Source organism: Peromyscus leucopus, chromosome 5 (genome assembly GCF_004664715.2).
Source record: "Peromyscus leucopus breed LL Stock chromosome 5, UCI_PerLeu_2.1, whole genome shotgun sequence".
NCBI classification, from domain to species: Eukaryota; Metazoa; Chordata; class Mammalia; order Rodentia; family Cricetidae; genus Peromyscus; species Peromyscus leucopus.
Window position 1 is genome coordinate 120,160,713 of NC_051067.1, and position 24,564 is coordinate 120,185,276.

A 24,564-nucleotide genomic window follows, 5' to 3' on the forward strand; every position below is an offset into this window, starting at 1 on the left:
GTGGGTACTTAAAGCCCCCCTAACACTGACCTTTCTTCATTTCCCTTCTCCATGTGAAATAAACAAGACTAAAAACAATACTATTTTCATGGTTGATGGAACAGAAAGACCTTGACTGTTGTTCACATGAGCGCTTCTCAGAGCTGGGCAGTAAGAAGAGGTGTGAGGATTCAAGGACAAAGCCCATGCTTCCACTGTCTCCCAGTCCTGTCCTATCTGTGACTGGAGCCCACAGCTACCTGGCAATGGCCACCCCATAAGAGCCCGAGGTCCTGTTTATTCTCCCAGTCTGTTAACAGTAAGCTGTCCCAGGGCAGCCCATGAGATGCACAGAATCTGTGCCTTAACAGAGCTCACAAGGGATTAGAGTTCCAGAATCTGCACTTGTACTTACATCTTAACAGGAATCACCAACTCCATTAAGCTGGACCAGTACTGGGCTAGACTGCAGACATTCTGTGATTATCAACCCAGACAGAAACCAGAGCAGCCAACCAACTAGCCACCACCTAAAATCTCATTATCCACCAAGTGGAAATAGATCAGACAATTTCAGCACACTATTTAATGAACTCAAAATGTCCTGCAAATGCTACAGGGGGGAAAGTAGCCCAAGAGTTTTTATACCCACTCCAAATAGCATCCATCCCTAAACTCAAAGGACAGATCCATTTAAAATCTACAGTTAGTCTTTGTCACATGAGCACAAGAGAACAAAGTCAGCTAACCAAGACATTCTCAAAGAAATTTAGTAAAAAAGATGGGGAATTGAACAATTTAACAATATGTTTGAACACTTCATATATATATGAAGTGTTTTATATATATAATCAAAGACCAAACTAATACTGAGTGTTGACATACTGGTGTTTTCATGTTGCTTAGAATTACACACACACACACACACACACACACACACGTACGTAATTTTGAAGAAGGTGATAAAATATTGTATAGTGTAGATATTCCCTAAGAGAAAGGGGCCAACACACAGAGGAAGGAAATGGGGGTTCTCTAATGTGTGCATTGCTTATCCCGGAGGCTCAACAGATACTATGTAAATACAAAGCTCTCAGTTCTCAGGAAAAATGGGTAATAAGAATGGATGACTAAGAAGATTAAATGTGAGCTGCAAGGGGCTAGTCACTGGATCTGTGCTTTTTAAAAGAAGCCTAAAACATCTGCTCAGAGAGCAAAGGCCATTCACAGTGGTGAGCTGTAGGCTAAGGGAGTCAGCGTCCTATGTTTTCTGTGGACTTTCACACAAGACAACCAACCAGCTGTTGAGATGGCTTGCTGAGAATGTTATTTAATGGGTGTGTGTGTGGGTGGATCAGCTTCAGTTCACCCTGCATCAATCCTAAATAAAAAGACACATTTCAAGGTCTGTGGCACGTGGGTCCTTGTAAATAGGAAATGGGTTCTGGAGAGGGTGACCAATGCAGCCATGGATTGCCAAGGGACAGTAAGGTAGGAAATCACTGAAGATAAAGCCCACTCCCTAGTCCCATGTTTTGTAAAGGCCTGTGGGGAGGCAGTAGGTTGAGGATTCATTATTGTTTTGACTCTTTTGACTTCATGAGTACTTAAGGAATTCAACCACAGTAGTATCAACCTCTCTAATTTCAATGAGGGGTAATATGTAGATTTTTACTTCTTTCTAAAATTACATTTATTAATTGTGTGTCTGTATTTAATTATATTTCAATTTAAATTGTAAAATTTAAATAATAAAACACATGTGGGAGTTGTTCCTCTCCTTCTTTCCTGTGGAGCCAGGCTGTCAGGCATGGCAGCTGGCACCTTTACCTACTGAGTCATTTTGTCAGCCTGGTTTTGACTTCTTCTGAGGCAGTCATTTCTAGTTGGCAGATGCTTTTTTGTTTTACTACTAGCTCTATGTGGATATGTTTGTCAAGAATGCTAGTCTCTCTCTATGACTTTAGGATGGGAACTTGGGTATCTGGATAGTAGGCTCCAGTGTGGCACACTGACTTCTCTACCCTCTGAATGGACATGCCATCTCCAGGTTATCACAAGAAAGCCAAGAGCTGATGATAATGACCTGCCATTGGCTCTTCTCTTTGTGTTTCTGCTGCAGGGTTTAGAGCGGTCCCTCTGAAGAACGGATACAGTGAAGACATCGAGCTGGCTTCCCTCCTGGTCTTCTGTGAGATGCGGCCAGTCCTGGTGAGTGCAGGACACTCACAAGTTGGACCCGGGTAGCAATGGAGTAGAAATGCCAGGGACTGATGAGCTGAAACCCTCCCAGGGACAGTCAAGGTCCTGAGCTTTTCCCCTCAGCATCCTTTCTCGAAGAGTGCTGTAGGATTTTGGAGCAGATTGTGTAGTCTGCAGGGGGAGGACCCCGGAATAAGTGCCTCATAGTTGCCTGTCACCAACAGTGTGGGCAGATGATGGATGCTCTTCCAGAGCTCATCCTTTCCGAATGTGTTTCCCACCTGTTGGCCTTAGGTCATGGCTTCTAGGGGTCTAAAAACGTTCAATGAAGTCATCCTGATCTGCGTGGGGGAAGGATGGACCCCCGATTCCCGTGGAGGGTGATGACTCCATAACTCTCTGCACTAGGGGCCTTCATTCTAGTCCGTTTGTTTGCCAGCATCTTGAAGAGTCTTAGCTTCTCCTTTGACTGACCAGCTTGGTTTGTGTGTTGCCATCACTTTTATCACTGTGACCAAGTCCTGACGAGACACAACCCAAGGGAGGAGAGTTTGTCTGGCTCACAGTTTGAGGTCATACAGTCCCCTGTGGTGGGGAAGGCGCGCTGGCTGTGTGGTGGGGGGAGTTCGCGTACCTGCTTGCTCAGGAATCAGGAGGCAGAGACCAGATAGGAAGTGGGTCTGAGCTAAAAATGTTAAGGCCCGCCATCAATGACCCACTTCCTCCACAGCTTCCCGCCACCAGCTGGGGACCACATGTTTAAACATGTGAGTCTGTGTGGGTCATTTGCATTCAAATCATGACACACAGATGTGGCAGAAAGATTTTGGCCTCACTGAACAATACTGGAGAACATGATGAGGTTGTACCAGGCTCCCCATAGATGCTAACCCACATAGCAAGAATTGTTGTTAATTTTTTTCTTCCTTTTATTAAAAATAGATTTTTATACAATATATTCTGATCACAATTCCCCCCCCCCAGCTCCTCTGAAGATTCCCCCTACCTTTTCTCCCATTGGAATCCACATCTTTTTTGTCTCTTGTTAGAAAACCAACAGACATCTAAAGAATAATAATTAAATGTAAGATGAAACAAGAACAAACCAGAATAAGTTGAAACAAAAAGAGGCAGAAGAAAAAAATGTCAAAGAAAGAGCATGACATACACATGTGTAGAGACATACATGTTCATAGGCACGGGAATCCCTTAAAAACACAAAACTGGAAGCCACAATCTCTCTCTCTCTCTCTCTCTCTCTCTCTCTCTCTCTCTCTCTCTCTCTCTCTCTCATCTATCTATCTATGAAAAGGACTTGTAAGGTTTTAAAAAAAACACCCTGTTAAAACCTTATGAGACAAAGAATCTCCCAATATAATGTTGAGTCCATTTTGTGTCAGCTATCTACGGTAGCGTATGGGACCCACCCTTAAGAGTGGTTTGTATGCCCAGTGAGACTCCATTGGAGAAAATTAAGTTTTCATTCGTGGGTAGCTATCAGTTGGAGATGGATGCTGGGGCCTTGTTTCCACTTCTCTCAGTGCTGGGACCCTATCTGGTGCAGACCCATGCGGACCCTGTGCATGCTGCCACAGTCTCTGTGAGTTCTTATGTGCATTGGTCCTGTTGCGTTTAGAAAGCCTTGTTTCCTTGGTGTCCTCTATCCACTGGGGCTCTTACAATCTTTCCACCTTCTCTTCCACGGGGTTTCCTGGTCCCTGAAGGGAGAGATTTGGCGTCAGCGTCCCGTTTAGGACCGAGCATTCCAAGGCTTCTCACCCTCTGCATGTTGGCCAGCTGTGGCTCTCTGATATTTGTCCTTATCTACTGTAGGATGAGGCTTCTCTATTGACGGCAGAGTAAGACACTGATCTATGAGTGTAGCAGAATGTCATCAGGGGTCGTTTTATGGCTACGTTCCTTCAGAAGAACAGTAGTATTTGGTTTTCCTCTAGGTCCCTGGCCTGTCTGGCCTCCAGTTCTCGGCCACTTGAGCAGTGTTGGGGATGGGTTCCGTCTCACTGAATGGACCCTCACTCAAGTCAGACAGTGGTTGGTTACCGCCTCAAGCTTTGTCCCACTGCTGCACTAGTGCGTCTTGCGGGCAGGCCATCACTGCAGACTGAGGACTTTGTAGCTGGGTTGGTGCTCACCTTTCTCCTTGGGTGTCCTGCAGAGTCACTTCAGGTACCGTGACCACTAGTCCACAGGAGTGAAGGCTCTAGGTGGGCACCAGCTCCACTTCTCCATGTTCAATGAGTTGTATGGTGTTATTTTCGGCAACAGGGCTTTACCATCAGTTTGTGGAGAGCAACCTCGGCAATAGCCTGGGTTGTTTGTAGGTTCCCATGGGGTCTCTTTGGCCAACACCCCAATTAGGTGTAACTCAGTAACCCATTCTTGGCAATGGAAGATTCATTTGGTGATGAGATGTCTAGATGGGCCTCCATCTCCCTCATTATTTGGCACTTTCATTCAGATTGCCTTCATATATATCTATGGAAGCTTCCACTTTATGAGTTTACTCAATGCTCAAGAAATAATCATATTAGGAAGCCAAGTGTTCTCACCCAGGAGTCAAGTTCAGGATGGATTTGTTTTTTTGTTTGCTTATGTATTTGTTTGTTTATTGAGACAAGGTCTCCCTGTTTAGTCCTGGCACTCACTCTTAGTTTCAGTTGTCCTTCCCCATATTTCCTGTCACCCCCTTCCCTCCCCCTCTCTGTTTGGTCTTCTTGCTCCTGACATGTCATGCCCCTCCCCTACCCATCCATAACTATCTATTACCCCTTCCCTGGGAGATCCATATCTCCCCCTATTCCCTTATTCTATATGTAGCCTCTGTGGTTATATGGATTATAACTTGCTTATTGAAGACTTACTAGCTAACACTCACATATAGACAAATACATACCATATTTATCTTTCTGAGTCTAGACCTCACTCAGGATGATTTTTTCTAATCCCATTCATTTACATGCCAATTTCGTCCCCCCCCCCCAGACATGGTTTCTCTGCCCTGGCTGTCCTGGAACTCATTCTGTAGACCAGGCTGGCCTCGAACTCACAGAGATCCACCTGGCTTTGCCTCCCAGGTGCTGGGATTAAAGGTGTGAACCACCACTGCCCCATGATTTCATTTTTTTCAATGACTGAGTGCTATTCCATTGTGTAAATGCACCACATTTTCTTTAACCATTCATCCACTGATGGACGTTTAGACTGTTTCCAATTTCTGTCTGTTATGAATAGAACAGCAGTGAACATGATTGAGCAAGTACTGTTTTTGCAATGCCCGGCATATTAATAATTCATTTTTCCATGGTCCTTCATTCTTCTACCAAAAAACCAGAAAACTTGAATTGAGCAAGGGACTTCTATAGCCACCCACATTTCCCTTTGGGTAACCTAAGTGAACCGTGGTCATGGGTCACAGTGTGCTGATGTATTATTGGTCTTGTTTTTGGACCTTTATTGTTTTTTTCTGGTGGAGAATTGTTGCTTTGTGAGATGTTCTTTTGGTTGAAGGAATTCATGTTTTGGAAGTTTCTTGATTGTCAGTTCCTGGAACATAGCCAAGAGCTCTCAAATGGGGTGGGGTGGGGGGCAGGACTGGGGGATGCCTTTAGCAGCCATCATGGTAATCCAGGTAATGAAAACTGCTATATTTATAGCTGGACTTGGTGGTGCACACCTTCAGCCCTTGCCCTTGGGAAACAGAGGCAGTCACATCTCTGTAAGTTCAAGGCCAGCCTTGTCTATATAGTTATAGAGTTCTAGGACAGCCAGGACTGAATAGGGAGACCTTGTCTCAATAAACAAACAAATACGTAAGCAAGCAAACGAATAAATAAAATCCACCCTGAACTTGACTCCTGGGTGAGAACACTTGGCTTCCTAATATGATTATTTCTCAAGCATTGATGAAACATCAAGGGGAAAGCAGACCACAAACAGGGAGAGCGAGGCAGGAGCAGAGAATGGCAGATGGTAGCTGGCCAACAGCCTCGTCAGCCAAGGCACCACCACTCTCTAGAACATAGAAGATAACCTCAGGATGAGGAAATTCTATCTGAAGGGGACAGATAACAAAACAGTTTCCATCTTGAAAAGAATTTTAAATCTTGAACTAAAAATTACAGTTTTCACTTGAATTAGATGAGGCCCCCTTCCAGTCAATTCCGTGTTCTTTCTGTGGTAGAAAGGCCCAGGCAGGAACATTTGTATAAGTTCCTTCCTGTACTGTGGCTGGGTGAGCAAAAGGCTTACTACCTCATGGGTCTTAAACCTCTCTTCTTCATAATGGATTATGCACAAGCCAACTTATCATCAATAAGACCAAGATGCTTAATAAATCTATTAAAATAATTTTTGCATGATTATCAAAACTCCCATGGGGCTGGGGAAATGGATCAGCTGGTAAAGTGGCCACAGGTGCAAAGACCTGAGTTCTGATCCTCGACACCCACGTAAAAGCCAGACATAGTGGGGCTAATCTGTAATGCCAGGGCAGGGGCCGAAGAGGAGAGGACTCCTGCGGCTTGGTGGCCAGGGTCGCCAATCAGTGAGATCCAGGTCTGTGAGAGGCCCTGACTTCAAGAGTAAAGTGGAGTGAGACTGAGGAAGACACCCAACATTGACCTCTGGCCTCCACACACATGTGCATACACAGCCATATGTATATGTGCACACATGCATGCACATGCACACATCCACACCCACACCCACACCCACACCCACACCCACACCCACACAGCCCCTCAGTACAGATTATGTAGAGAGGGAAAAGGAAAATCAGTATTGGGTTTATGTGCTTCCTTCATTTCCTAGGTGTGTGTATGTGTGTGTGTGTGTGTGTGTGTGTGTTTAGACTGGTTTGAATGAAAACACACACACACACACACACACACACACACTCCCCCACCCCGAACTTTGGCATGGTTCAGATTTGGCACCAGGGTAGTCTTTGTAGGCTGTTCGGCAGCACCCATGCTTTTTGCCCACTAGATGCCAGCAGCACCTACCTCACACGACAGCACAAACTCTCTCCAGGCATTGTCACGCGTCCCTCAGGTGACCATATCCTTTTTTCAGAACCCACTGCTTGAAAATGAAATTCTAAGCACCTTTCTCTATTAGACCCTGCCATTAAGGAGATTGGCCATAAACTCAGTATTCCTCCAAGTCAGACGTTTCGAGGGAACCCATTTACCCCTTCGGCTCTCAGGCCCGTCTCCGTGTAGGTTTCTCTCCACTTATGTCCGAATTATTCGCTTAGGCTCCATTCCCAGATATGGAATGGGTGGGACCGGATAATTTAGTAGGGCGGTGGAACTGCAAACCTAAGCCTTGAAAACAAGGAAGCTAGAGGAGGCTTTGCTGAGTCAGACTCCATGTCCCACAGCCCACTGTCGGGTGTGGGCTTCTTCCCGCTGTTGCCTGGGGGAGCAGAAGCCGTGATGCCCCTCTGTGCCCATAAAGCCCATCTGCAGGCAGTTCATGGGAAAACCAGGCAGTAAACACGGCTGTGGAAGGCAGCAGGATAGCACGTCGCGAAGCTGTTGTAAACACCCCGGAACCGTTATAAATAAATTATTAGGGATCACTGACAGCGGAGAGAATGAGTATATTTGAAAGAAAATTGTGCTTAGCTGGCTTTGGTTTCCTTGATGAGGGATGCCGGATGTGTTGGGGACCCCACCGTTGAGTGAAGGGGATTAGGGTCGGGAGGGAGGTTCTGAATGGCAAGTCCCCTCTTGCAGGTCTGCTCTTTTCGAGGACGTGCCTGGGTGTGTGCACACTTCATCTCGGCTGCCGTCTCCTGAGCCTTTATTTAATTGCGCATCTGTCACCTGGTTCTGTACCACCCCAGCTGCCAGCTGGCATTTCCATCCACGCCGGGATGAAGGCCTCTCAGCGGCGGTACAGGCCCCACGTGCAGTAGGCTGGGCTTCCTCTTTGATGTCTAGGGTCCAGCCTTGCTGGATGGGTCGCTATAACCTCTGGATGCAAGAGCCAGGCAGACTTTTCGGAACAAGGGACTGATCCATTGAGAGCCCTGACAAAAGCTTCCCCTGAAGTATTTGTTGAAACAGAGGTTAAAGTGTCAGAAATCTGTCAATCAGTACTTCAGCTCTCTTCCACGGCAGCCGTTTACACGCCACAATTACCTTACCAATCCTCAGTGCCTTACTGTGCTGGCCAGATATGGTTTTAAGGAGTATTTTAGCACTGTTTTATTCCTTGCTATATTTAATTTGGGGAGCAGGGTGAAAAAAGAGAGAAATAAAAAAAAAAAAATCCCACCAACATAGTTAGTAGCTTGCTGGCTCCTTTGCCTTGTCTTTTCTTCACGTGATATTCGTGAAGTTGGAGTTACACGCATGCCCCTCCACCCCTCTGCAGATGGCTTGAAGCGGCTCTTGTCTGATGTGTGATTTTCAAAGCCCCCGACGCTTCGTTTCGTCAGCGAAGGTCCCTTAGTCACTCAGCCTCTCTCCTGCTGCCGGGTACTTTAGTTGTTGGCAGGGTTTTATTCGTTGTTGACTCTGTAAATAATAAAGGTCTTCCCATAACTTTTTCTGATTAAAAATATTCCCTGTGGCTAGATATTTGGCAGTGGAATAATAGAGCAAAGAACAAAAACCAAAAAAAGGTACTTAGTTTTCTTTGTGGAAGTGGTTCTCAACCTGTGTGTCGCGTGACCCCTTCGGGGGTCCAACGACCCTTCCACAGGAGTCCCATATCAGATATCTTGCATATTAGATATTTACATAACAATTCATAAATAGTAGCAAAATTACAGTTAGGAAGTAGCAATGAAAATAATCTTATGGTTGGGGGTGGGGGTCACCACAACATGAGGAACTGCCTTAAAGGCCATAGCCTTAGGAAGGTTAAGAACCAGCGCTTTAGGGGGAGTGTTTTCTGAAAGTCAGCAATGGGTTTTAGGTCAGCATCTTAAAGCCAGTCTTGACAGTGGAAGGGGGTCTCTGCGCAGATGACCTGCATTTGGGAGATGCTGACCAGGACTGAGTGCGGACTCCTACATACACACATCTGACCATTATTGAGCAAGCAAGCTGGTGGTGCGTGGCAGGGATATTTGAGAAAACCGGCTTCCCCAGTAGCCTGGTTTGGGTTTGACTGTGTCTCTTGCTCTGGGCTGTGGAAGCAAGGGACAAGAGATAGATCTACAGGAAGTCCGCTTGTTAGCTTTCCGGCTGAAGGCACGGCCCAGCAGAAGTGCGCGTTCTTTGGAGAAAAGCTATGATACATTGGTGACTTTGAAAGTCATGTAAAACAACAGAGGAATAAAAATGCTAAAAGCCTCCTGTGAGGCTGGGAAAGGGCACGCGTATAAATCCGGAATTCCGGAGGAGCAAGAGCCAAGCTGGTCTGGGAGTTTTTGAGCTTGAGAATGATTTTTCTGCCGTTGCGGAGGGATCTGAAGACGTAGATTAAGGCCCTCCTTGTGCCGGACTAGCTAGAGTTTGGTCATGTCGGCTCCAGAGAGAGCTACTGTTGTGCCTGCCTCCACAGGTCCAATAACATGACATAGATACCCACCAGAGAAAGCCCCAAGGTGCAGTGAACAAAACTGTCGCACACAATGAGAGGAGAGCACCGTGCAGCTGGAGAGGATGGTGGGCTGTGAGCTCCTAGATGGAAGGCACAGGCAGGGTGGGGAGCTGTCTAGGGGAGCCCCGGAGAAGGACTCTGGAACTAGGAACAAAACAGGGCTCTAATCCCTTATATAAGGAAAATTTCAATGTAAAGAAAGATACCTATGTTTCAGACAGAGTGGCTGAAATACCTCAGAATCCAGAACATCACCTAGAGATGGAAACTACTGAGGAAGTGACAGGCTGGGTCCCTTCATCAGGCGGCTAGCAGAGGGGACGTTTCTCTAGGTTCACTTGATTCGATGGGATGAATAGAAAATGGCAGATGGAGCCAAACAAAGTATATTGAATGCTGAGGATAAAGAACTAGGCGCCCAAACGCACTAGAGTATGTATAAGGCAGAGTCTGGTATCCAACTTTTCTCATTAGCATGGAAAACTGGAGGGCAGGAACATGCCACCTGCAGACTCACGAGAAGTGTGAATGCATTGCCTAGTCACCCACCTGTAACATGCATGTGTGGGTCTGGGGAGATGGGTCCTTTGGTAAAGCGTCAGAGTCTGGATCCCAGTATCCCCATAAAAGCCAGGCTGTATGTAACACATCTGTAACCCCAATGCCTTCTGGGAAAAGTGGTACAACAGGCAGATCCTTGGAGCTCATTGGCCAGATAGACTGGTTAAGCTCCGGGTTTTGTGAGAAACCGTGTCTTAAAAAAAAAAAGGTGGCCAGGCATAGTGGTGCACACCTCTAATCTCAGCCTCAGGAGAGCCAGAGGCAGGGAGTTGTGTGAGTTTGAGGCTCAGTTCCCAGTCAGTCAGGGTCCATAGTGAGATCCTGTCTCAAAAGTAAATCATTAAGGTGGAGAGGGTTGGAGAGGGACACCTGACATTGGCCATTGGCTGCTTGCTGTACACACACACCCACAAACACATCTCTGAGTTTACAAGAATTTTACCTAAAGGAAACCCCTGGGTAGCCCCGATATATAAATGGATCCTGTAGATGGTAAAGTACGGTGGTGGGAAAACCAGGGAAATCTGTGTGTAGTTACATTTTATGGGGCGAGGACATTGGGTAAGGCTTTGTGATGCAATCAAGTAAGTAGACACGAGACAAATAGGCCATAAAGAAAATCTCTGTGATTGGAAACTACACTACTCAGCACGAAACCCAGGTAAAATAAGTGACCTAAAGGTTTTGCCCCTGATGGCTGAGTTGTAATTAGTCATTGTTTGCCTGTGACACCATCAAGTTAGACAGATGTTGAGAACGCTTGGTATTTGAAAACAAGAGCTCCCAGGGCTGGAGAGAGGGCTCAACGGTTAAGAGCTCTGGTTGCACTTGCAAGGGACCTGGGTTTGGTCCCTAGCACTCACAGAACAGCTCCCAACTGCCCAAAAACTCCAGTTCCAGGGAATCCAAGCTCCTCTCCTGACTTCCATGGGCACCAGACATGCACATAGCGCACATGCATACATGCAGGTAAAATATTCATACACATACAATAAAAATAAATCCTAAAAGAGAATATCCTAAATAAGAAGCAAAAAGTACTTGAAAATTACTAATGAAATATATGTCACACTATGCAGGCAAACCTTACTTTCTCGTACGTTGTATATGTTGGGAATTTCAAAAAGTGAAGGATTGAGGCAATCCTGCATGGAGCCCTTCATGCAGCCTTTACTAAAAGCTCATGATAGCTCTGTGTGTCCCTGTTCCTTCCGAATATATTTCAGTGTTTCCAACATGTGGTAGATCATTAGAACCACTGTGGAGATCTGTGATCTTTGATCTTGCTGTTGTGACTATTTGGGGGTGCTGCAGGCTGCTCCTAGGTGAGATGCTGAACTGATAACTGTGTTATGTTCTGACTGCTTTATGGATTGGCCAAAATCCTCCTCTGATTCTCCTCTGGCCTCCTCATCCCCTGAGACACAATTAGGAGCACCAGTTAATAAAATATCCCAGTGACAGGAAGAGCCACACATCTGTCACTTTAAATCAAAAGCTAGAAATGGCTCAGCTTAGTGAGGAAGGCGTGTCGAGAGCGGAGACAGGGCAGAAGCTAGGCCTCGCACATCAGTTAAGCTGTGTGTGCAGGGGAAAGGCTCTTGGGGAAAAAAAGCAGAGATGAGACGCCTTGTTTCAATATGGAGAAAGCTCCATATTGAAAGTTCTAGTGAGAAAATCATGACAACCACAGCATTCACTTAACCAAACCCCTGACTCTCCGCAGTTCTGTGAAGGATGAGGGAGGTGAGAAAACTACAGGAAAAAACAAAAAACAGTGACAGTGTTGGCAGGGGGCTCATAGGCTTTGAGGAAAGAAGCCAGCTCCATGGCATCACAGCGGGAGACGGAGCAGAGGGTGCTGATGCAGAGGTTGCAGCCAGAGTCCCTGACTATGGATGAAGAAGGCTGTGTGGTACCGTCTCGGTGTAGGTGAAATAATCTCCTCTTGGAAGCGACTGCGGATTCTGTAGTTACAGAGAGATGTCAATGCCAAGCTTCAAAAGACAGTCTGCCTTTGGCTAGGGGCTAATGTAGCTGGCGGCTATATGTGAAGCCTAGTTTACCATTCTAAAAATCCTAGGGCCCTGAGGATTATCCTAAATCTACTCCACACTCTGAAGCCTGGGTGACAGCACACCCATTTATGACATGATTTACTGAAGCATTTAAGCCTGCCATTGAGACCTCCAAAGGAAAATCCCCTTTCCAAGTATTGCTGTGCATTGATGGTGTGTTGGTCACCCAAGGGCCTCGTGGAGATGGATGACAAGATTAATGTTTTCATGCCTGCAAAGCAACATGTTTTCTGCCGCCCACATATCAAGGAGTGGTTTTGACTTTGAGGCTTACTATTTAGGAAATGCATTTCCTAAGCTGTAGCTGCTGTAGGTATTCTTTGCATGGAGAACTTTCTAGAAAGGCCCTTCCTTCCTTCCTTCCTTCCTTCCTTCCTTCCTTCCTTCCTTCCTTCCTTCCTTCCTCCCTCCCTCCCTCCCTCCCTCCCTCCCTCCCTCCCTCCCTTCCTTTCTTTTCTTTTTTTTTTTTTTTGGCTTTTTGAGACAGGGTTTCTCTGTGTAGCTTTAGTGCCTGTCCTGGATCTCGCTCTGTAGACCAGGCTGGCCTCAAACTCACAGAGATCTACCTGGCTCTGCCTCCCGAGTGCTGGGATTAAAGGTGTGTGCCACCATGCCTGGCTGGCTTTGCCTTTCTAAAAGCCATTTAGAACACTGGTAATTCTTGGAAGGTCAAAATGGCAGATTATGACAAGTTGATTCTTGTTCTCATGGATGGCTGGTAGAAGCAACTATAGATGGGCCTTGGTGGGAAGCAGAGCCAGAAGACTCGCACTCAACAAACCACTACAGTAGTGGTCCTCAACGTTCCTAGTGCTGCGACCCTTTAATATAGCTCCTCTTGTTGTGGTGACCCCAACCATTAAATTATTTTCATTGCTACTTCATAACTGTGATTTTGCTACTGTTATGAGTCATACTGTAAAATATCTGTGTTTCTCGATGGTCTTAGGTGACCCCTGTGAAAGGGTTGTTCAACCCCCGAAGGGGTCATGACCCACAGTTTGGGAACTGCTGCACTGCAGTCATACGATAACATTGGGATGGAAGAGTTGTGTGTGGATGAACCAAGGAAGAGCGTCTCTGGTGAAGACGCTGTGTACATTAGTGAGACGTCAGCAAATGGAAGTGTAGTCAGTGAAGCAGAAGTTGGTGTGGTGGTATTGTGTTCCCCGAAATATTGTGCACCCTAATTATCTGGGGTCAGAGACAGAACAGCCACAATATTAAACATAGAGGATAGGCAGTGGTAGCACATGCCTTTATTCCTAGCATTCCAGAGGCAGAAATCCATGTGTTCAAGGATACAGCCAAAGAAATCCATCTGTTCAAGGATACAGCCAAGCATGGTGACTCGAGCCTTTAATCCCAGGGAGTGGTGGTAGAAAGCAGAAAGGTATATAAGGCGTGAGGACCAGAAACTAGAAACATTTGGCCTGGTTAAGCATTCAGGCTTTTGAGCAGCAATTCAGCTGAGACCCATTCTGGATGAGGAGTCAGAAGCCTCCAGTCTGAGGAAACAAGACCAGCTGAGGATCCGGCGAGGTGAGGTAGCTGTGGCTTGTTCTGGCTCTCTGATTTTCCAGTGTTCACCCCAGTAACTGGCCTCAGGTTTGATTTTATTAATAAGATTCTTTAAAATTCCTGCTACAGGTTGGGGTTGGCGGGAGAGACTAACTTTGACAGAAGCTCTGTTGTGGATCAAAAGCACCCCTCACTTGTAGCTATTAACAGAAGTGCAACATAAGACAGCTAGAATTATGAATGTGTGTCTATGTGCATGTGAGAGCAGGTGCCTGTGAGGGCTTGGAGAGGGTGCTGGGTCCCCTGAAGCCTGAGTTAGAGGTGGCTGCGAATTGCCGGACATGAGTGTTTGGAACTGAACTCTGGCCCCTGAGAGATCAGTAATAATTCTTAATGACCGGTGCTGTGGGATGGTCTGCATGTCAAATGTGTTGCTCTGATTGGTCAATAAATAAAACACTGATTGGCCAGTAGCCAGGCAGGAAGTATAGGCGGGACTAACAGAGAGGAGAATTGAGAGAACAGGAAGGCGGAGGAAATCACTGCCAGCCGCCGCCATGACAAGCAGCATGTGAAGATGCCTGTAAGCCATGAGCCACGTGGCAATGTATAGATTTATAGAAATGGATTGATTTAAGATGTAAGAACTAGATAGCTAGAAGCCTGAGCCATTAGGCCAAACAGTTTAAATAATATAAGCATCTGTGTGTTTATTTTGTAAGTGGCCTGTTGGACTGCTGGGGCTTGGTGGGACCTGGAGAAAAAACTCTCCAGTTACAGACTGGCCCTTCCTTTCAGCTTCCACCCTGGTTTTGAGACAGTCTCTCATTGCCACGGAGCTCACTAATTAGGCTAGGCTGGCTGGCCATGAGCCCTGTCTCTGCCTCCCCAGAGCTGGTAATAAGTTTGCCCCACTCAGCTCAGGGTTTTTACATGGGTTCTGGGGCTCATCTTCATGCTCACAACCTAAGCACTTTATTGAGGGAGCTTCTCTCCAGCCCTCCTTTGTCTTTTAAGTGCCTTGCACAATGTTAAATTGTCTGCTCCCTGCCGCCTCTGTCCTGACCTTCACCTGCATAGACAACTGTCAAGTTAGGTCAAAAGCCAGAAGGCGACCTGACCAAGTGACAAGCAGGCTCAGCTCAGAGAGGCCCTTGTGTTTCAGGGTTTCCTAGTAAAGTGACTTTCAGAAAACCAAGGAAGGGCCTTAGCAGCTGCTAGCTTCTGCTGCTGGAGGAGACGATGGTGAAGCAGAGGCTGGGGCCGACAGGAAGACTCCAGTTTCGGAAGGAAGTCCTGTCATATAGCAACAGTCACCTTTGGTTAAATTAGGCCCTGGACTCTAGAAGCAGTCCCGGTTGGTTGCAAAACCTCTGTGCTCTGCTCCTATGGGCACACATGTGAGACCCTAGATTGTTTCCCATGCTGGCTTGGAAGATATCCTCACAGGGCTGTTCTCTTCCCTCCCGCAGGAGTGTGAAGAGGAACTCTACTCCTCCTGTCGCCAACTGAGGAGGCGGCAGGAGGAGCTCAACAACCAGCTCTTCCTGTACGACACACACCAGAACCTGCGCGGAGCCAACCGCGATGCCCTGGTGAAGGAGTTCAACGTTAATGAGAACCAGCTGCAGCTGTACCAGGAGAAGTGCAACCGGAGGTAGGTGTCATCGGGTGTCATGGTCATCACCCCCGCCCCCTCCTCGACCCTGTGTGTGCAGTCCTGGAACTTCCAGCCGTGACCTCAGCACCTGGGGTATCCTTTTATAATATCTTAAACACCGGCTGCTTCCCTTATGTAGAACTGTTTTCTCCATGGATATTTCAGTCTAATACTGAGAGTAAGTGGTGAGCACCAGTTGTTTGCTTTGGCTGTGCTGGGGAAACCTGGAGCCTTATACAAGGCTAGGCAAGCACTCTACTATGAAGTTGCAGTGACTAGCTTTTAAGTTATCCTTATTGAGTGGTCAGGTGGTTCAGATTTGAGCAAAATTCTCCCCAGGGGAGGCTTCTGGTTGTGCCCTAGACGTGGGGTGAGTGGGAGAGGCAGCCAGTGGTACCCACACATGCTCTGAGACCAAGCATCAAATGAACTCGTCTTCAAAGAACACTTCATGAGCTCCCTACCCAAGCTGTTGTTCTCATCAGATCCTTGGAAGAGCTGCTGTTACCTTATTTACCGAGGATGAAGTGGAGATTCCCCAGGGTGTGCTAGGAGCCCAGAGCCTCCTTCCCCCAGCCACAAGTGACCTGCTAGGTAGGGTAGATGATACCCACTGATGGGATTCAATCTGTTTTATTTCAGGTTGAGAGAGAAGAGAGTCAGCAACAGCAGGTTCTACTCCTAGAAGCCGTGTGTGTGTGTGTGTGTGTGTGTGTGTGTGTGTGTGTGTGTGTGTGTGAATGTGCGTGTGCTTGCTTGAATGCACACCAGTGCATCTGGGTGTGGGAGAGCCTTATAATCAGCCCCTAGGAAGAGACTCATCTGTGACATCCACTGTCCTCTCTCCGAGCCACTGTAGAGATGACGTTACTGAAGACCTCCCTATAGGCAGGAGGAGTCGGGACATTTCCTGCTGTTTTTCCACCTTGGACAACTTTCTTAACTTATACTCCCGATAGAGGATTCCCAAACTCTGCTCCTCATGTTTGCCCTCCCCTGTCCTCAACCTCATTGAATAAAGACAACAGTTTCAAGCTATTAAGCTCTCTCTACCTGCTCTGTACAGCGAACAGGAATTCCTCTGTGGTGAACACGATTCTGCCGAAGACCCAGGTAATTGACTTCCATATAGGAGGAGCTGAGACATGGGCACCTAATTCATTAGATTTGCAAAAGAGTTTTAGCTAAGAGGCAAATGATCCTATAATTAAGGCCATTGGATTCCACAGGACCCCAAGGGTGCCTGGTCAGGGTCTCAGCTCAACGTGTATTAACTACTACCAGCATGGCAGCTGGCTAGACAGATCTGCTTGGAATCTGCTCTTAGGCCAGTTTCTGTCTCATGGCTAGTGGTATTGGGGTGCCAGCTTCTTGCATGTCCTTGTTGCACCTGTCTCTCTGAGTCTGGTGGGAGGCTGCTTCAAAGGTCCTCGGGCCATAGCCAACAGCATCATTGCTAGTTAAAAAGAGGAAGCTGACAGGTTGGGTTATAGGAAACTTTCTCTGGGTTATCCAACTTGCTGGTACATCAAGTGAAGGGTTGATGGTTGTGATGTCAAGATGTTACAGGAAACCTGCATTCACTCCAGAGAGGCAGGCACACCCAGTATATGGTCAGCTGGGTGACATCATTTCAGTACTTTAAGGAGTTAACAAGGGCGTGTGCGCGCGCGTGCGTGCGTGCGTGCGTGCGTGCGTGCGTGCGTGCGTGCGTGTGTGTGTGTGTGTGTGTGTGTGTGTGTGTGTGTTGCTGGGGCTGAACTCAGGCCCTTGTGCTATCCCTGAGATAAATCTCCAGCTTTATAAAGCTCTCAAAGGAGAAGGAGCGAGGCAGACAGTAAACAGCTTTTCATCGAGTGCAGAATTGACTTGGTAAAACAGGTGTAGCTGTGACCAGCTGGGAGCCGGGAGTGGGTGGAGGAGGGAGCCAACAGTAAGCCGCTTCATGGCAGAATGGAACCTGGGGTCAGAGACCCTCTGGGGTCTCTCCTCCCCTGGGTGATACTCAGAATGCCAGGCTTACCCCCTGTGTGCTGCTGGAGAAAAGATGAAAAGCTAGCTCTCTCTGACCGAAGGACCCCGTCTGTTAATCTTCCAAAAATTTCCTGAGCAAGGCTCCTTCATATACGGACCTCCAAGCCAAGGTCAGAAGATCTTGGGGGAAAGCAGTTGTTACTGGGTTCAGGGGCCACATCCAGCCATGAGTTCCCGAAGCAAAAGACCTTCCCCAAAGCCAGGACCGAGCTAATGGCAGCCTGAGGAGGAGTGTTCTCTTGTGACTCCTCTGATCCTGGCTTTGTATTTCATCTGATAATTGACAAGGAAGGAAAAGAGTCCTCATTACAGCTGAGTAGAAAGCAAGTTTGGTGAAAAGTTGGATGAAGGCTGCGGGGAAGGACACGCCAGGCTCCGTAGCAGTTTCCCACCGGCTGGGGCCAGGTCGAGGCTTGAACTTAATTCTCCCAATAGTCACACCCTGGCCCCTTTCTGTCACATTGTCACCTCTCCACAGCAGAGCTTGGACTGCTGCCACCCCTCCCTCTGCCCACCTTGCCACCTTACTCTGTTTTCAAATCTAATTGCTAAGGCTGCAGTCTTCGTTTGCTTAAAATGGCTATTTTTGTTACTGTATCAAGGAAAGCGAGAGATGGTCAGTGGAAGGCCGGAAGAAGCATCTCTTCCACAGTAGGGGCCTGAAGTCCATACAGAGTCACGCACTGCAGGGCAGGGGCAAGCAGGAACAGCTGTACCAGTATCTGGTAACCTGACTACACCAGTGATCCGAGAAGAACATCCTCCCCCTGGTCCATCGCTAGAGGCCACTTGGTGGGGTTCTCCCAACTTGAGCTTGATTGGGTCATGCACTGATTCGGTTTTTGGTGGTTGGTGTCAGAGTCCAAGTAGGTTTTCCTAGGGAAGGGTCAGATGAGTCTGTCCTGATGCCATGTGTCCTAACTGTCTAGACAGCAGACCACAGACGTCTTGAGTGACAGCAGAAGAGCTGGTGACACCATTGTGTAGTGTCCCGTGACACTGGTGTGCTCACCATCCTTGGTGTATGCTTGGGGACATTGGTTATGACTTGAGAAAATACCAAGCTGGGGTGGCAAGGTCACTGGTGTGGGAGACTTCAGGAGACAACATTTATATGCTGTGAGGCTTGGGTGTTCAATAATTAAACAGGGGGCAGAGCCTTGCATTTCCCCAGGTAACCCCAGGATCCTTCTGCCTACCATGGTGCATGGGTCCAGTCTGCTGTAGAAAGTGTTTGAGGGTAATTTAAAAAAAAATTTTTTTCCTTTTAAAAGGTTTATTTTATTTTTAGTTGTGTGCATGTATGTGTCTATGGGTTAGTATGTGCACATGAGTGCAGTACCCACATAGGCCAGAAGAGGGTGTTGGATTCCTTGGAGCTGGAGTTAGAGGTGGTTGTGAACCACACAATGTTGATACAAGAAACCAAACCCAGGTCCTCTGCAAGACCAGCAAGTGATCCTGACTTGTGAGCCCCTCTCTCCAGCCACACCTCCCACCTCTGCTGCTCCTTTTAACAAAGCTGTACATCACAATCTAGTCAATTATGTGCTTCCTGACCAGGTTACAGCCCAAACTCAAGTTACCATGGCCAGGGGGCTTAAAGCCACTGAGTCTATAATTCCAGAACATTCTAGAACTTTTCAGGCATCACCTTGCATATTCTTACTTTCCTGTTGTATCCTTTCTTTCCTGAGACTCATCTGTCTAAGTAGTGGGTTTGTTCTTATCTTCCAAAAGGTCATGAAATACCAAACAACAGAGCCCAAGCCCATTTACACACAAACTCCAAAACGGAGGTTCCTGGTTCTTGGCTATTGTGAATGGACTGAACATCCAGTAGATTTTCATCTTTTAACATAGAGAATTACACAAATGAGTCACACAGACATTTTAACATGTGCCCCTGAAGGAGAGCTCGGCTGTTATCCCGCTCTGTCTCCCGGCCTGTGTGAGCAGGGCTCACCAGCACCTCTCCTCATGAGAAGTCTAAAAGGGAGCTAGAATGGAGGCCGAGCCTTGGCTCCTTCCCAAAACAGCAACGTTGACCCAAAGCTAGATGGGATCACTGGGAGGAAGTACCATCATTTCATGCTTCCAAGGACTCTTTTTACTATGTTCAATGATTTACGCATTATGACTTGTATCTTGCATTTTTATTGATTGAGCTCAATTAAAATTTTTTTTAAAGCCTTAGAGCCTCATGATTAGTGGATAATATGTAAATTTTATTTAATAGCTGCAGTTAAGTGGCATGCAAGCCCAAAGTAATTGGACTCTAGATTTGAGGGGGAAACGGGATGAAAATAAAAATTCCAGGAGCAACAGGGAAAATAGGAAAATTTCCTGTTCAGAGTTGCCTCGTGTGTGTTGATTTGGAAGCCGGGGGGTGGGTATTGTCTGTCAATCATAGCCCCCGATGATATCTGAAAAGGAACGTTGCTTTTATTTGAAGATACGATGTTTTAGGTACAGATTTAGAAATTTCATGGAGCACACACAGGTTTGTAAAGTGCATGTCAGAGGTAGCTGAGTGATGCCATTTTAAGATTGCGGACCTTGGGCCACTAGAAGTTACATTCTGAATTACATTAAGCGGCTAGAATGGCTACCAGGAGCCCCAGTCCTTACCCCTGTAACAGAAACGTGGATTGCCCTGAATGGGGGTGGTACTGAACTTCTTGGAGGTCACTCCCAAGCTCTGTTCTAGCCATAGCAGTTAGTGTTTTAGGGAGCTTTCGGATGACAAAGTTGGCGTCTAGAAGTCGCTCCTTGATTTGACTTGGGTTTTATTTAAACATTTTAAAGGGTTTTTTAAATTAGGTGGATTTGTGCCTCCAGTGCAGGTTTGTATATTGAGTGCAGTGTCTGAGGAGGCCAGAAGAGGGCATCAGAACCCCTAGAGCTGGAGTACAGGCAGTTGTGAGCCTCCAGATGTGGGAAGCAAACTCAGGTCCTCTGCAGGAGCAGGGAGTGCTTTTAACCACTGACATCTCTCCAGCCCTTGTCTTGGGCTTTTACTTTTGAAAACACCCCCTTCAAGAGGGACATCCCATCTCAGAAGCACCCACATTCCTTCTTTTTTTTTTTTTTTTTTTTTTTTTTTTTTGGTTTTTTGAGACAGGGTTTCTCTATGTAGCTTTGCGCCTTTCCTGGAGCTCACTTGGTAGCCCAGGCTGGCCTCGAACTCACAGAGATCCGCCTGCCTCTGCCTCCCAAGTGCTGGGATTAAAGGCGTGCGCCGCCACCGCCCGGCTCACATTCCTTCTTTTCACCAAGATTTACAGCGCTGCCCATGCAAACTGATATCTCATTATTAAAGCTTAATTGTATATGAATGATACGTGCTTGTGCATACATGGAGAATTACATGAACAAGCCATATTGATATTGGCTGTTGTTAATGTTACATTAAATGGTTGCATTACATTAGAAAGAATAAAAAAAAAATCTGGTAAATACAGCGTCTGCCAGAACGTTTTTCTAAGCCTGCCATTCTTCGCTTTTTATGCTCCTAAAGGAAATGAAGAAACAGTTCATCCATGAGAAGGGTGAAGTCACACTCCCCACCCCTAAACCCCTTTAAAAAAGTTTCTCTATTTTATTTTTACATTTTTCTCCAGGTGACAAGTCTCTTTCAGCAAGACTCACTCTTTAGAAACCCACAGTTATAAATCAACACACTACTCGCTCTTCAACTTGTTGGCCTTTGGAAGGCTTAGAACTAGAAAGAGAGAATAAGGTTGTTTTCAACTTCTGTGTTTCTCAGAAAAGTGGGAGATATGCTAGAGGTGTTGGTCATGGCATTTTCTTACCAGCTGTTATCACCATCCCTGGCACACAGGAAACTGTGTTGTTTAACCATGAATGATCAAACCGGTCACTCCAGCCCAAAGACTTCAGAACAGCCCATGACAAACCTCTTTGTGGAACATGAACAAGGCACAGAAACAAGCAAAGAGAACCTCTGACATGATCACTTTACTGAAAGGACACAGTTCAAACTTACACATGGGAACTGATGTCCAAAATTCCACCAACCCATTCACAAGGGTCTGATAAAAAAGTTGCTCCTGGTTCAAAGTAGAACAACATATAGACGTGCCACAAAACAGTCTAGGGCACCCGAATCTGTAGGATCTCCGTGCTTTCCATCATTTCCACAGTTTAAAGAATTCTTGTTCACAGATACATAAATTGGGTCCTGTGGACACTCAGTTGCCCATTGCTGTGTGACCACTGATGTGGTAGTTTTAACTGTCAATGTCCCACAACCTAGAATCACCTGGGAGAACCTCAGGTGATGGAACTGTCCAGATCAGGTTGACCCACGGGCATATATGCGGGGGCAGGGGGTGTGGTTTTGAATGGATTGATGCCCACTGTGGGAGGTACCATTCCCTAATTAGTGAGACCCTAGTAAAAGGAGCCATGTGTTTATTCTCTGCTCTTGACCATGGAGGCGATGCTTTAAGTTCCTGCCTTGACTTTTCCCACGATAATGGACTGTAACCTTGAAGTGTAAACCAAATAAATCCTTTCTTCCCTGTGTTGCTTTTGGTCAGGATGTCCTATCACAGCAACAGAAATGAAACCAGGGACAACTGGTCTGGCCTGTTTTGCGTCTACTGAACACATTTATCTTAGTGTCTCTCCTGGACTTGACGTCTGACCTTATACTACACGTAGATGAGGTCGGCCAGGGCAATGTGGAGAGGCCATGGGAAGAAATCACCAGTATAAAGATGCAAGCCTTGTGAAATCCAGAGACCTGGGGCAACAGTACAGCAAGGCAGAGGCTATCACCTGCTGTCCAGCTGGGATGCTCCACAGCTGGGGAGGATTCCCTTCTGTATGAGTCAGGATGAAAGAAGAGTTCAGTGAAGTATGAGTGCAGATGCTGCCTGTCCCAGGCCCTGAAAGGTCTCATAGCCACTGAAGACTTGTAGTCTAAAAGGGTTTGAAATCTGCATAGTAGCTTGGATTTGGAAAAGGACTCTGCTTGGCTTGTTATGAGCCTGCATGGTCATAAAGCCAGGAGTCATCTTAGGCAAGGAGCTGTTGTATGAATTTTAACTTCTTCTTTTTTTTAATTGCTTTTTGTTGTTTTGTTTTTTTGAGACAGAGTTTCTCTGAATAGTTTTGGTGCCTGTCCTGGATTTCCCTCTGTAGACAAGGTTGGCCTCGAACTCACGGAGATCCGCCTGGCTCTGCCACCCGAGTGCTTGGATTAAAGGTGTGTGCCATTGCCACCTGGTCGAATTTTAACTTCTTAAGGGGTCAGGGACTCCTAAAAATCCCCATTTCTAGGGCCCCACAGACATTCTGCTGCACTGGTTCAGTGGATGGCCGCCTTGGAAACCAGAGGTGACTCAGTAGAGGGACATTGACAGACATTCTCAATGCTACAGCATGGGGGACATGAAGGATGCTGTCCTCAAGAACTGTGAGTGACAGGTCTGCCCTCATGACTGGGGTGTGGGCAGTCACACATGATTTTGTCTGGGTGCTAGAACTATGGGGTAGGGGTCACAAGAAAGCAGATTGGAGCTTGAAGACATCTTTCAAACCACTACGTTCAGACATTAATAAAAAAAGAAAGAGAATTCCTAAGGTATTAAGAACACCATTAAAAGATCAAATGTTTGTATGATGGGCATATTCAAAGGGAAAAATGCTAACTTTAAGAGCAAAGAAAACTTATTGACCAGATGCAGGATACACATGTATGAAAGCATCAGTTAATTAAAGCCCCACTCAATGAAATAATAGCAGAAAATCTGCTAACTCTCGGAAAGACATGAGCACCTACAGGATGGCTATAGAATCCCAACAGAGGGACTGGAAAACATGCTCAGCTGACAGACCATCGCCAAAAGTTCAGGGCAGAACTTAAGATCCCTCAGGAGTAATGTGGCTGAGTCCCATTTAAGGGCACCCCCGTTAGACTAGCAGCAGATTTCTCAGCAGGAACCCTAGAGGCAAGAAGACCCGGGATGCTGTTTTCATATTCTGAGGAAAAAAAATAAAACAGAAACAATTGCCAATCAAGGTGAACATAATCAGGAAGTTTATCCTAAGAACTGAAGAGGAAATAAAGTCTGTTTAAGGAAGGCAGATACTGAGGGAGTTGAAGACCAACCTTCAGAAAGATGCTTTTCAGAACTGATGGAGGAGTGAAGACTTTCCAAGGTAAGCATGAACTGACTCCAGACACTAGACGTACATTTAAAACTGTGCCTGAGGGATTCCTCCATGCCGAGGGGGAAGAAAGAGAAACACTATCATGAGAGCCAGTAAAGACGCTAATCTCACTGGAGTAGATATACAGGTGAAAACAGGAAATAATCAAACATCATCAGTATACTTAACCGTCAAGCCATAAAGAGAAAAATGGAAACAAAACAAAAGAAAAAAAGTCAAAGAATATCTTTAAAAAAAAAATCACAGGAACCGGTACACACTTTTTACCAATGACTTGAAGGTAAATGGTCCCAGTTGCTCATTTAAAAGATGCAGACTGGCTGAATGGGTTAAGACCCTATGCTATTGACAAGAAACTCCCTTTGCAATCGAGGACAGGGAATGGGATTCAAAACCAAGCTTGCGTAGCTGTGCTCTTATCTGACAGAACAGGCTTTCAGACAGAAACAGTGAGACAAGGAAAGATGGTCACTGTGTCATGGTCAAGAGATCAAATCATCAGGATGTCATTACAAGACTACAGATAACGCAATGTTAAAAGGATATGATTTTGAAGTGTGTGTGTGTGTGTGTGTGTGTGTGTGTGTGTGCAGTGCCCCTCAGAGGCCAGAAGAGGGCGTTGGATCCCTGGAGCTGGAGTCACAGGTGTTTGTGAGTTGCCCAGTGTGGGTGCTGTAGACTGAACTCCAATCCTCTGCAAGAGGAAGGATTATGTGCTCTCAACAGCTGAGCCATTACTTCAGG

At 46.4% G+C, this 24,564-nt stretch overlaps 1 protein-coding gene across 1 annotated transcript in view; it reads left to right on the forward strand.

The window, feature by feature from the left end:
- Plcg2 (phospholipase C gamma 2) overlaps positions 1-16,620 on the forward strand; it is a 143,113-nt gene extending 126,493 nt beyond the window's left edge. Inside the window, exons 31-33 of the mRNA XM_037206294.1 lie at positions 2,102-2,190; positions 15,395-15,579; positions 16,225-16,620. Coding sequence (XP_037062189.1) covers positions 2,102-2,190; positions 15,395-15,579; positions 16,225-16,267 — 317 coding nt within the window. The 3' untranslated portion in view covers positions 16,268-16,620. The remainder of the gene's footprint in view (positions 1-2,101; positions 2,191-15,394; positions 15,580-16,224) is intronic.
- Positions 16,621-24,564: the final 7,944 nt, after the last annotated feature.